The following is a 13,157-nucleotide window of genomic DNA, read 5'->3' as shown; positions in this document are numbered from 1 at the left end:
ACGCCCGGCCGGGGCTGCTCGCTGGGCCGGAATGGTGCCGGTTTGGGGGCGGGCAGGGCGGTGGGGTTCGGGGATCGGCGGTGCCGCTCCGCTCCGATCCGCTCCGCTGAGCTCCGGTGCGCTCCGCTCCCGGCCACGCCCCCCCCGCCAGGCCACGCCCACGCCTCCTGTGACCACGCCCACTGCCTGTGCAGACACGCCCGAGCACTCCTTGGCCACGCCCTCTCAGTCGGGAGTCACGCCCACTTCGCACAGACCACGCCCCCTCCGCGCAGTGATTCGCCTCCAGCGCCGCCCGGGGAGCGCAGAGCCACGCCCCCAATCTGGCCACGCCCCCAGCCGGTGCGGCCGTGGGGTGCAGCCCCGGGGACACCCACGGGGCACGAGGGGTCAGAAGCACCGCCACCCCGTGTCCCCTCTGTGTCCCCGGCGGGGCCAGGGGTGGCTCAGCCAGAGGCACTGCTCCCTGGGTTTGTCACCTGTGTCCCTGCTGGCCCGCGGAGGGGATCCCTGTGACATCTGGGGACTTTCGGTCACACCCCATGGGGACACACATGTCACACGGAGACACACGGCTGGACAGTAAGGGGACACACGTGGCACACGGGGGACGTGCAGTCACACACCAAGGGGACAAATGTCAGCCACAAGCTCAGGGTCAACCCTATACCCCCAAAGTGCCCCACAGCTCCCACCCTATAGGACACCCCAATGGACTCTGTCCCCAAAGTGTCCCCACTGCCCAGCTGGGACCGCTGGGGGCGGGGAGCAGGACCACATCTGCACCCCAGTGCAGCCCATGGGGCGGCAGTGCCGCACTGCCTCTCCGTGGCCACCATCATTCCACGTCCCCAGCACGTCCCCATCTCCCCAACTCCTCCCCGCCCCACGCACGCACCGCGCTGTGACCCACACGGGCTGTCGCTGCCGGTGGTAGCGGGGCTGAGCGCACCGTCCCCACCAACGCCACCCCCACGCACATGGCACTGACGGTGACGGCGGGGACGAAGCCCTGTGGCACACACCGCTCTGTGCCCGGGGCTTTGGTGGCCGCGCTCCGCCGCGTGTCACCCCGCGTTCCGCAGCCGAGGACCGGGGGCTGCGGGGCCGAGCGCCCGCTCGTCACAGCCGGCACTGCGACGCGATGGGAGCTGACAGCCGCCCGCGGCGCCGCGGCCGAATCGCAACGGGGACGCGGGGACCGGTGACACCCATCAGAGTGACACCACAGCCCCGGGACACGCGGCCGTGGCGCTGGCTGTGGGGGATTCGGGGGCTTTAAGAAGATTTGGGGGTCGGGGTGCCGCCCCTGCGCTGTCCCCACGAGCAGTCACCACGTGAAGGATAACTGCGCCCCGCCGCCGCTTCCCCGCTCCTTTTCTCCCTCTCCCCTCCTTTTCCTTTCCTTCTCTTTTTTAATGAGCTCCTAAAAATACGCCTCGGCGAGGCCATGGGCTCCGTGAGTCACCCTCCAGCGCAGCGCTCCCACGGGTGGCACAGGGCTGTGCGTGGGGACGGAGACAGGGGTGGTGTGCCACGGAGGGGCCCCATTGGACACCCCCAGATTGGATCACAGCACTCGCCTCATGCCGAGGGATAATGGGACACTGCTGTGCTCAGACACTTGTGCCGATGTCACTTTGTCCCCAGAACAGGGCCACCACTACAGGCCACCTCACCACCCCAAACCAGTGCATCCCCATAGTACAGCAACCACCCCAAACCACTGCGTCCCCACAGCGCAGCCACCACCCCCAAAACACCACATCCTCATGGCACAGCCAGCATCCCAAATCATCCTGTCCCTATCGGCATGGACACCGCGTCCCCATGACATGGCCACCTCTCTCAGCCATAATGTCCCTATTGACATGGACACCACCCCACTTCACAGCACAGCCACCACCACAGGCCACCAGGTCCCCACGCCATGGCTACTACCCCAAAACAGGCACAGCCCCAAACCACCCTGTTCCCATGGCACAGCCAGCAGCCCAGGCTACCACATCCCCATGGCATGGCCACCAGCACAAACTATCTCATCCCTATCGACACGGACACGAACCCAAATCAGCACATCTCCAGGGCACAGCCACCACCTCATACAACCATGTCCCTACCAGCACGGCCACCACCCCAAGCAACCACATCCTATGGCACCACCACCCCAAAGTGCCACGTTCCTACGGTGCAGGCACCTGGAGCATTACCCCCATTACCCCACATGTGCAGCACCACATGAGTGGGGACAACATCCCGAACGGTCCACAAAGAGACCCCGGGGTGATCCCTGTCCCCATCCCCTGCTTGTGGGCCACCACAGCCCCTCAGCCAAGCAAGCAAAGACTATTAGCAGCTGAAGGATGGGGAAGGACAAAGCTGAGAGGCAGCATCTCCTCGTGCCGCACGCCTGCCGCTCTCTGCAAAGGTTAAGCAAACAGCAGCTCTCACAGAATCGATGCGCAGCCGAGCCCGCGGCTGTTTGCTCTGCAGAGCGAGGCGGAGGTGGGCGGCCGGGGGGCGCAGAGGGGCAGCGGTGGTGTGGGGCACAATCAATGTTGTGGGGCACGGGGATGGTGCGGGGGCACGGGGCTGGCCATGGCCTTGCTGCTGGCTTGGAGCTCGTTAGGGAGGATTGGGGATTTGGAGAAGAGAGACAGCAGGCGATGGTGGGGCTGTGGGATGGGGTCAGAGCTGCTCTGTGCCTCAGTTTCCCCTCCACAAGTGTGGAGGTGCACCCTCGTGTGGGGATGCCTGTGCACACGTGGCTGTGTGGCTGCGTGTGCCTGTGTGCGTGGCTGAGCTCACATGTGCACACAGGCGTGCGATGAAGTGTGCTCACCAAGGTGGTATGCAATCAATGGGCTGCAAAAGCTCCTGTGTGGGGATTCCTCTGCTACTGCCAACTGCCCTGGGGGCACCTATCCACCCACAAACCCACCCATTATCCACCCAAACAGTCTCCCTCCCTCCCTCCCTCCCTCCCTCCCTCCCTCCTTCCTTCCTTCCTTCCTTCCTTCCTTCCTTCCTTCCTTCCTTCCTTCCTTCCTTCCTTCCTTCCTTCCTTCCTTCCTTCCTTCCTTCCTTCCTTCCTTCCTTCCTTCCTTCCTTCCTTCCTTCCTTCCTTCCTTCCTTCCTTCCTTCCTTCCTTCCTTCCTTCCTTCCTTCCTTCCTTCCTTCCTTCCTTCCTTCCTTCCTTCCTTCCTTCCTTCCTTCCTTCCTTCCTTCCTTCCTTCCTTCCTTCCTTCCTTCCTTCCTTCCTTCCTTCCTTCCTTCCTTCCTTCCTTCCTTTCTTCCCTCCCTCCCTCCCTCCCTCCCTCCTTCCCTCCCTCCTTCCCTCCCTCCTTCCCTCCTTCCCTCCTTCCCTCCCTCCCTCCCTCCTTCCTTCCATCTGTACATCCTTCCATTTATGCACACCTCCCTTGATCCCGACCTGTATCCACCCATGCACACGATTGTATTCTTCACAGCCACCCATCCACACGTCCTCCCACCCATGCATCCATACATCAATTTAACCCCATATCATTTGCACATCCATCCATCCATCCATCCATCCATCCATCCATCCATCCATCCATCCATCCATCCATCCATCCTTTCTTCCCTCTACCCATACACCTGACCATCCATCCATCTTCCACACATCTACTCATCCATGCATGAATGCACCTATCCTTGTTTCCATGCATGCATGCACCCATTTGTCCACCCTTCCACCCATCCCTCCACCCCTCCATTCATCCACCCATCCATCCATCCTTCTATCCATCCATCCTTCCATTCATCCTTTCATATCTTAATCTCTCCATCCATCCCCACACATCCCTCTATCCCTCCAGACCTGCAGCCCTTCCAGCACTGAGAGGGGGCACCGTGACCAACTGCCTCGTTGGGCAGGAGAACTGATTAAATGAAGGTGTTAATGAGGAGTTTTCCAGACAAGCGATGATGTGGTGTGGTGTCTGGGCACTGTGACAGCAACATGGAGCTGGAGAGAAAGAAACAGAAGGGGAAACTGAGGCAAGTTCTAGCACAGTGCTCCCTTGTCCCTGCTAAATGCTTTGGCCACGGTCCCAGCCACCGTGCGCCCACCGCAGGCCAGACACCCCAGTGGCTCTTTGGTTGCCTGCTTGGCTAGAGATGTGGCTGATGGGGTGGCTGGATGGCTAGGCAGCCGGCTAGTGGGCTTGCTGGCAGCTGGCTAGCTGGTTGGCTGGCTGGTGGGCGGCTGGGCGCTGCGCTGGTTAGCTATCTGGCTGACTCGATGGCCAGCAGGCTGGCTGGTTGGCTAACTGGCCGGTTGGCATCAGGCTTTCTGGCTAGCTGGGTGGCCAGCTGGCCAACACACTACCTGGGTGACTCAGGGAGCTAGCTGGCCAGCGGGCATGGGCTAACCCTCATACCCAGCTCAGTGCTGGGCGATGCCCCCATCCCAGGGGTGACCCCGGCGCAGCTTTGGGGTGAGGCTGGGGCACTACATCCCCCAGCCCGTCCCCACTGCATGGATGCTCATTACAGAGGCTGTGGGCGCAGCGGGGCCACCACCCTCCCACCGCTTGGCAATTAAGGGCTGCCAACACCGATACTTAATTAGAGCCTGGCTGATCGAGACAGCCGGTGACTGATGGAAAATCACTGCTTGCCTGGCAGCAGGGGACAGGGATGAGGCGGGCGGACGGGACCAGCTCGGGGACCATGGGGACACGTTCCCCAGTGCATCGGGGACCATGGGGATGCATCCCCCAGTGGGTTGGGGACCGTGCAGTGACAGGGGTGACGGCCTACAGGACGTGCAGGGGAGCGGCCGTGGCACTGCCAAGCGGCACTGCGTGACACCCCCAGGCCACGCAGTGACAGCAATGCTGGGTGACACCCGCAGGCCACGCGCTGGCGGCAACGCTGTGCGATGCGCTGCGGGACGGCGGTGACGTGAGGCCGGGTGACACCCGTGGGCCATGCAATGACATGGCGCTGTGTGACACCCGTGCGCCAGGCAGTGACAGTGACTCTGTGTGACAACCCATGGGAGCCGCAGTGACACTGTGTGGCACCCCGTGGCCAGGCAGCAACAGTGACACCCCGTGCAGCGTGCAGTGACAGTGACACCGTGTGACACCACGGATGGTGACGCCGCGGGGCTGTGCTGCAGCACTGTGCCACGCGTGCAGGACCGTGTGGTGATGGTGACACTGTGCCATGCTGCAGGGACCACTTGGTGACAGCGACCGGGACACCGGTGCCGTGAGTGACACCACTCAGCCCTCTCCTCCTGTCCCTAGGGGCCCCTCTTTGGGTGTTGGGTCCCAGTCTATGCCTGGGGACAAAGGGACACTGCTGTCCCCACAGCCTAGGTGCCTCCACGGACCCATGCTGGGTGGCAGCCACCAGTGCCACAAGCACAGAGGTCTCAAGCAGGCCTCGTCTACCCAGATGGATGTGCACTGCCCTTCGGGTTCCCTCCAGAGCCATCGATTGAGCTGTCGATGGCACAGAGCTGAGCCATTTGTCACCGGTGGGGACAGCCGCTGAGTGCAGGGTGTCCCTGAAAGGGTCAGGGATGTGGCCACAGGGTGTGCCCCAGGTTGTCCCCAAAAATGAGGGACATGGCAGCCAGAGGACACCCGCAGTGGGGGACCATCGTTGGGTACCCATGGGGACACAGCATCCGATTCCAAAGCCGTGCACTGGGCTCAGCGTCCTCCCCACGGGTGCCAGCTGTGCAGCCAGGACACAAGATGTGAGCCCAGCTCAGCCCCACAGCCAGGCAGTGCACATCCCCATCCCCACGCTGGGCAGCACTGCGCCTCTCAGCCCCCCTGAAATCAGCCCTCCCTTGGCCCTACTAAACTCATTAGTGCCTGGGAAACGTCAGCGGGGCGGGAGCGGAGCGCCAAATGTGATTACTGTGCCAGCCTCACTGCCCCCGGCCTCATCGCAGCCCCATTTATCGCAGAGGCAGCGAGCCGGGAGGGAGGAACGCAATCAGTGCTTATCTCTGGCTTAGCCTGTCCTGCTCCAGCCCTGATTTATGGCTTGCTGGGAGGGACTCCCGGCCCCGACATCACCGCCGCAATTAAAGGCACATTAAAAAGCAGGAGAGGGGCATGACGGAGAGTTATTGCTTGTGCTGGGATGCTCAGACTAAGCAGCCCAGGGCCGGGACCCACAGGTCCCTGCAGCCACGCTAACTGTGGGACCCAGAACCCCGCTGCACTCTGTGCTCATGAGCCCAGAGCTGAGAGCAGAGCTCAGGGCCAGGGCTGAGCCACAGCCCTGCAGGAACCGAGGTTGCAGAGCTCCTGGGACCAGAACCAGGCTCTGCATCGGGAACACATCAGCGTGCTCGTAAGCTTTGCTTGCACACAATGAACTTTACAGAGCGCAGCCGTGCCCCAGCATAGGAACAGCCTGGGAGAAGGCCAGGAAAAGAGCAGCATTGCAGCCCGGAAATCTCAGAGCCACGGGGAGCTGTCTGCTGGTTAGTGCTTTATTAAACCAAACGCCAAGAGCCAGCACCCGCCTCGCCCAGGCTCATCCTCTCCAGTAGTGCCTTCCCAAGGGGCAGCTCCTGGGTCTCAGCCCCTCTGGGGTGCATCAGGCCCTCAGCATCATCCCCCTTTGGGAGGTAATGCTCACGGAGTTGTTTAGGCTGCAGAAACACGGGGCAGAGGGGATGCGAGCAGCCAGCTGTACACCCAGCCCCAGGGAATGACATGCTGCTGGTTCCCAACCACAGGTTTAAAGTGAAAGAAGGGGAAATCTCATATCTAATCCCAGGGGATCAACCTGGGGACAGTTAGCAGCAGGAACCAGATCTGAGAGCCCACCTATTCCCCCCATAAAGAGATTGCCATGGAAGAGGCTGAAGTGCCTGAATTCACCACAGGTCGGAACGCCACCATTCAGATCTCCGTGGGGCTAAGAAGGGCCTCATCCCCTCCATGGGAGCTGTCTCACCCACAGATGGGCACCAGCCCCTGAGCAGAAAGTTAAAGAACAGAGATGGGAGACGGTGCTGGAGGAAAACTCACATTCACCTTGGGAAGTCAGCAGGAGAAAACCTCACCCCACCGTCTGCATTCAGCTGGCAAAGCTCATTAAAACAGGTGGCCTTTCAGTGCCCTTTTCAAACCTGGAAATCCAGGCCTTCGGAAAACAACTGAGGGGAAAAAAAAAAATAAAAAGAAAAAAAAAAACCCTAAAAAGGTGAATTAAGAGATGAAACGTTGGAGCAGGAGGTACAGCAGCCCTCCAAGCGCAGCCACGGCCGTCCCCACCGCCAGCCGTGCCCACAGGAAGTCCAGGGAATCCTCCAGCCTCGCGTGCAGCCGCAGCACCTGCTGGCGCGTGCTCTCGCGGTCGCCGGAGTTGTCGATGACGTGAGCGGCCAGGCGGCGCTTCTCATCCAGCGGCAGCTGCGAGGCGATGCGTGCTTCAGCCTCAGCCTGGGACAGCCCGCTCCTCTTCCTCAGCCGTGCCAGCTGGGTCTGCGGGTCGCTGCGGGGCAGAGGCGGCGCTGAGTTGGGCGCGGAGGGACGGGGAGGTGGCCCAGTGCTCGCGGCTCGTGTGGCGCTTACCAGTAAACCAGGACGGTGTGCTTCATGAACTTGGTCAACCTCTTGGTCTCGAAGAGCAGAGGGATGTCGAGGATCACATAGCGGTAGCCTGCAGGAACGACAACACCCCCAAAAGGGTCGGCGTTACACGGATTCCCAACAGCCTCACACGTGCGCTGCAGCTGCTCCGGCAAAACTCTCCGTGAGCGCAGCTGCTCCGAGAGAACAGCAGCCCCCCTCCTTTCAGACAGAGGAAATGGTTTCAGTCCAAGTTTCTGCAGGGGAAAGAAGAAAAAAACCAAAACCAACCGAAACCCTAACCTGGATGATCTCAGACCAAAGGTGAAGCTGCAGAAATATAATGAGGAGATGAAACAAGAAGCTCAAATGGAAGCGGCAGTGCAGTGCTGGCAGGAGCAGCAGTCACACGTCGTCGCCAGCCTCTCCAGGGGAGCAGCGCCCACAGCAGAATTTGCTCTTCTCTCTTTCAGCTGTCCGAGGCTCTGCCAGGCTGCAGTCAGCTAAGCCGATGTTTCCCGGCTCATTTTCCAGCTTAGTTTTCTTCCCTTTTGGAAAGCTTTAGCTGAGCAGTTTCACTTTTCCCAAAGCGAGCAAGGAGATCCTTGCAGACGGCTCTGCTGGTTTACATACAAAGCCAGTGCTCCCCATCCAACCAGGCCACGGCAACAAAAGCCTGGACAAAGGCACAATCCCCCAGCAAACCACCATTTTACCAGCATCTCTGTCTAGAGATGCTTCTTGCTGCCCTATGGCTTGATCAATAGAGCCTTCCTTACAGAGCAATCCTCGGAGACAGCATCCAGCTATCCCAAATCATTAAAACCTGACTAATGAGGACAAAGCAGCCTGCTGAACACACACTGCACTCTCGCCAAGGGGCAGGACAGGGCCTTCCTTCTGAGTTTGCAGCCTGGGTTCAGAACTCGGAGTGTTTTGGCTCCCAGCTCTCCTGCCCGTTGTTTCCCTCGCCTTCTGCTCCTTCCACCCCAAATCTTGGGGTCTCTGCGCAGCCCTATTCAGCTGTCAAGCAGCTCAGCTTTGATAAGCTCCACAAAACCAGACTGACTCTATTAAGACATCCTTCTGTCTACACGGAGACCTCCAAAACAGCTGGTGATCTTATCTGGCATTTGATTAGACCAAGTCTGACAGCTGCATTTGTTATATTTATCAGGGGGAAAAGCGGGACTTTGGAAAGCACAGCTGTCAGCCCATTTCTCACCTTATCGAGACTAAAAGTGCTCTGCAGCTTTCATCGAAGCCAAGGGAGGCTGGGAGCGGGGAATAATATTTGGCCATTTCAGAAGGTATGACATTATCCAAAGAGCGATCTCCAAAGAGGCCTCACAATGCCTTTCTCAGGCCCTGCAGATGTACTGTAAACCATAGAAGAAGAATGCGAAGGGCAGCGGTGAAAGGCAGGAAGGGCAGCGACGAAAACTCGGAACGCCGAAGCTAAAGGCCACCAGCGGCGGAGCACAAAGGCGGCCGCTCAGCTCCGCTCCCCTTCCCTGTCCCTTTCTCCACGTTGACACGGGCACAGCCAGCAGCCCCACCGCCCTTACCTAGCACAAAGTACTTCAAGACTTGCTTCAGCATCTCCTTCTGGATCTCGGGGTGGGTGATGGTGTTCAGCAGCTGCCGTTTCTCGGGGTGGGAGAAGATGATGTTTCCCAGCGCCTCGCGGTCGATCTCTCCGCTCTCCAGGAGGATCTCGGGGCCGAAGCAACGCACGATCTGCCGATAGGCCTTCAGGCGGGGCTGCACCACTGATAACATTAAACAGCCGGAGGTCAGAGACAACCGCACGGCACAGGCAGCTTTTGCATCAGCGATCGGCCTCAAATGAGGTTTGCTCATTAAACAACAGAGCTTGAGAGCGCATCTGCCCGCCAGCACGCACCGGCAGACAGCTGGCACCGGCGCTGCAGGCAGCGCTCCGCAAACTCTCAGCCCAAGGTCCCTCCGAGGGCTGACGCCTGGGGATCGAAGCGCTTTAGGGACATTAATTCAGCGCCACGACCACCTCGGACGTGCTGCACCGCCGGCTCTGGCTGTCACAAAGGTGTTTTGCTGCTTTTAGCCTCAGCCACCAAATTCTTAGTGAGAACGAATGCAGCGAGCGCCTCAGAGATCGATTCCCAGCAGGTATTTGGGGGGGACTCTGACGTTAAACGGGCATCAAAATCACCGACAGAAAGGATGAAATAATAAAAATGTAATTAAGATCAAGCTGAGGCTGAGAGCCACAGAGAGTGGCAAACCAGATGTAATTTCCTCTCAGAAATCCAGGAACGTTGCCACAGGTTGTAACCGTGGGCCAACCTAATAAAAGTCTTTAAGGCCAATTTCTTTCTCCATCGGAATTTCACGGCGAGGCCGTTGCAGGGTGGGGCAGATCCATACGTGAGCACACACACATAAAAAAGGAATTGGAGGAAAACGAAGCGATTGGTAGAAAACTGACATCAAGCATCCGTAGCGCTTTCCTACGGCCTCCGAGGGCTCTGAGCACCTCCAGCAAATTTGCAGCGCCTCCAGGGGAATTACAGTGCAATAAAATGTGAGGGCATCGCAGCTTTGAGTGGCTACATGGAAAGATCTTCCACAAACAGAGAAGTGCTTCAAAATTACACAGCCTGCACCGCTGCTCAGCCCCAGCGCCGGGGTTTCTAAGCAGCAAGGTGCAGACGTGCAGGAGCACAGCCTGAATTCCCTCTGAGCTGAGATCTTCGCAGCCTCTTTTTTTTTTTTTTTTTTTCTTTTTGAGCACATTAAGGCACAAATGATTTTGTGGATGGATTTCTCTGTATTCACAGCCAGCACCGGGGGAATTCTTTCAGCTCAGTGATACCACCCAGCATAACTGAGTTACAGGGTGAGGTCCTGGGGCTCAGGAGGTCGGATCAGCCCACGGAACCCAGCGTAAGGAGAAATGCATTTCTTTTGCCAAGAGCTCACTTTCAAAGCCGGAAAGCACTGACTGCATTGCACTCCTGGAGAGGGAAACTCAGGATAAGATCTCCCCTGGCATTTGTTATTAGGACATTATTTTTCTTTTTTTTTTTTTTATTAGAAATATATCTTAGTTCCAATCCCCTGAGACAGCTGCTCCACACATCCCCATCGGCTGGGGGAATGGGAGGGAAGCAGATCTAATGTACCCAGAGCACCCTCTGCCGTCTGCGCGTCACTGCACATCAATCCCAGTTGTCAGGGGAACATCGGGGAGAAAGATCAGCAATGCAGAACGAACCCTCTCTGGCAATAACATCAGCATCAATCACGGCACAGCCCAGTTCCCGGAGCACGGCCACCACCGTGCTCTTCCCCGACGCGATTCCACCCGAGAGCCCGACCAGGAACATTGCGCTCTGAAATAGAAAGAGAGAGCTGAAAACGCGCCAGGACATGGCTGTTTTGTTCATCAAATATTTATACCAAACAAGCAACTCCATTCAGAGCCCAGTCATACATTTTCAGGGAGTCACTGAGACATTATTAGAGTCTTGGCACCCCTCTGAGCTGGGTGCCCACGCTGAAGAACAGAGCCAGGTTAAACAAGGCTTCCCCAGAGCATGGGGATTCTGGCTGTGCCTCACCTACAGCGTCCCAAATCAGAGGGCACCCAACGCTTCTGGCAGGGTGACACAGGATCTGTGACAACGGGAAGAACTCACTCAGCACTTCAGCCCACGAGGACAGATAGTGAGCCCTGCTTGATCTCAACAGATGGGGAGCAAGAGGAGACAAGCTACCTCTGACATAATCAGGACGCAGACCACGGGAGACTGCAAGTAAATCACATCTCTGCACTACCTGGAAGCCAGCACTGTCATCGGCAGCACGCACCGCATGGACAGCACGACGGATGCAAGAAATCACGGCTCTGAGAGTGAGCTCCTGGCTGTCAGCTCACAAACAGGCATCAGACACACAGCCCTGTGCCTGCTGATAGCCCGGGGGCCGGTTCAGCCCTTTGCCAAATCGGCTGTGAGCGGCTCCATCCCCTTAGTAACCACATCCCTGGAGTGGTGGGCTGCTCTTGGCCACCCCTCATCCTCCTCCTAGCCAGACCAGGGGAAGCTCAGCCTCTCCTGGAGAGGCACCTGCCCCAAACCCTGACGATCTGTGCGATTTCAATGCTTCCTTTTTGCTAGAAAAAGACACCTGTGTCACGACTCAGTCCTACAAATGGGATCCAGAGAGGGCTGGATGTGCTCAGCAGCAGCTGAAGGCAGTTTGGCAGAGGGCGGAAATGGGAGTTAGAGCAAAGAGAGGAAAGCCAGCAGCATCTGCCAACAACTTCACTCTGTGGCTGCTGAGAGTACACAGCAGCACCATGTGCGCTCTTCCCTTCCTCTTGGCAAACAGATGGGGTTAACTCCAGCAAGAAGGGGGAATTCAGAGAGGGCAGCCACAACAAACATCAGTGATCTCCAAGAGGCTGAAGTAAATCCTGAGCTTTGTTGCCAAGTGAGCACCTGACCCCCATGGGGCATTCCCTCCTCCTATGCCCCCCTCACCTTCAGAGCAGGTTTGGATCCAGCCCTGGATGTTCTACATGTTCTACACCCTGTGATGTGAGCAGTGCTGGTGTGGGGGTGAGGAAGTGGCTCAGGCCATCAGTACCCAGCTTTGTGGGGAGGAAACTCTTCTTCTGTTTAGAAACATAAAACTCTCCTGCCCATGTAAAGTAAATACAGCGTTTCTAAGCGCAGTAACCCCAAGCTGTGGCCCCAGCCGGGACCTGGTTCCAACAAACCTATTTCTGTCCTGTTACGTGATCCCAATGAATCTATTTCTGTCCCTCTGTTATGTGCTCCCAACAAACCTATTTCTGTCCCTCCGTTACAGACCTCTGTGAGCTGACAGCTGCAGGAATTACTGAGGGGTAAAGGAGCAGTGTGAAATGCTGGCGTCCAAAATGCAGCCCAATGGAGTTTGTAAGCATTTGTACAGCCACAGGGACCAGACGAGACCCGTGGTGCGAGGTATCAACGTGCTGTGAGGTGTGAATGTTTAACGATTTGATTTGTACACAGGGGCTGATCATCCCTTCTTGCAGGAGCCAGATGCTGCTTTTCCCCCAGAACAGAGCAGTTTGGGGTGGTGTTGGTCTGCACTAATTAAACAAACAAACAAGAGGAAAGCCAAAACCAGAAGAGAAAAAAAAAAAAAAAAAAGTGGTGAATTCAATGATTTTACCACACAGAACAGAGAGGCCTAACGGCCCACATCCCAAAGAGCCGTGACTGAAGGCCAAGGTGCACCAACTTCACTCCGAGCCCAGCGCCGTGGGCTCGGCAATGAAAAAAAATGAAATTAAAAGAGAAAAAAGTAAAAAAATAAATCATGATCTCAGCGTGGAAATCCGCAGCCACACCCCCAACCGCAGCCCCTCAGCCGGGCCGAGCCGGACCCGCAGCCTCGCCCCCTACGCACTCACCCGCTGCCGGCTTCGCGCACCACGCAGTGTAGCGCACGCCGATTGGGTGGGAGGAACTGAGAGTGCCGCTCTCAGCCAATCAGCGCCACCCGCATTAGGATCGGTCCGACCCCCTCGGGCAGGAAGCG

The 13,157-nt window shown here is 58.0% G+C and overlaps 1 protein-coding gene across 1 annotated transcript; it reads right to left on the bottom strand.

The window, feature by feature from the left end:
• Positions 1-7,214: 7,214 nt before the first annotated feature.
• On the bottom strand, positions 7,215-11,509 carry DCAKD (dephospho-CoA kinase domain containing; the record flags this gene model as incomplete). Its single annotated transcript, XM_079547107.1, has 5 exons — positions 11,400-11,509; positions 10,837-10,954; positions 9,146-9,349; positions 7,581-7,668; positions 7,215-7,500 (listed from the first exon to the last, which is right to left on the bottom strand). Exons 2-5 carry the CDS (start codon positions 10,946-10,948, stop codon positions 7,215-7,217), a joined length of 690 nt encoding a protein of 229 aa, XP_079403233.1. The 5' UTR covers positions 10,949-10,954; positions 11,400-11,509.
• Between the last annotated feature and the right edge of the window lie 1,648 nt (positions 11,510-13,157).

This window comes from Tetrao urogallus, assembly GCF_951394365.1.
Source record: "Tetrao urogallus genome assembly, chromosome: 26".
Lineage (NCBI taxonomy): Eukaryota > Metazoa > Chordata > Aves > Galliformes > Phasianidae > Tetrao > Tetrao urogallus.
Note: the sequence above shows the minus strand (reverse complement) of the source record. Positions and strands in the feature narration are given on the sequence as shown.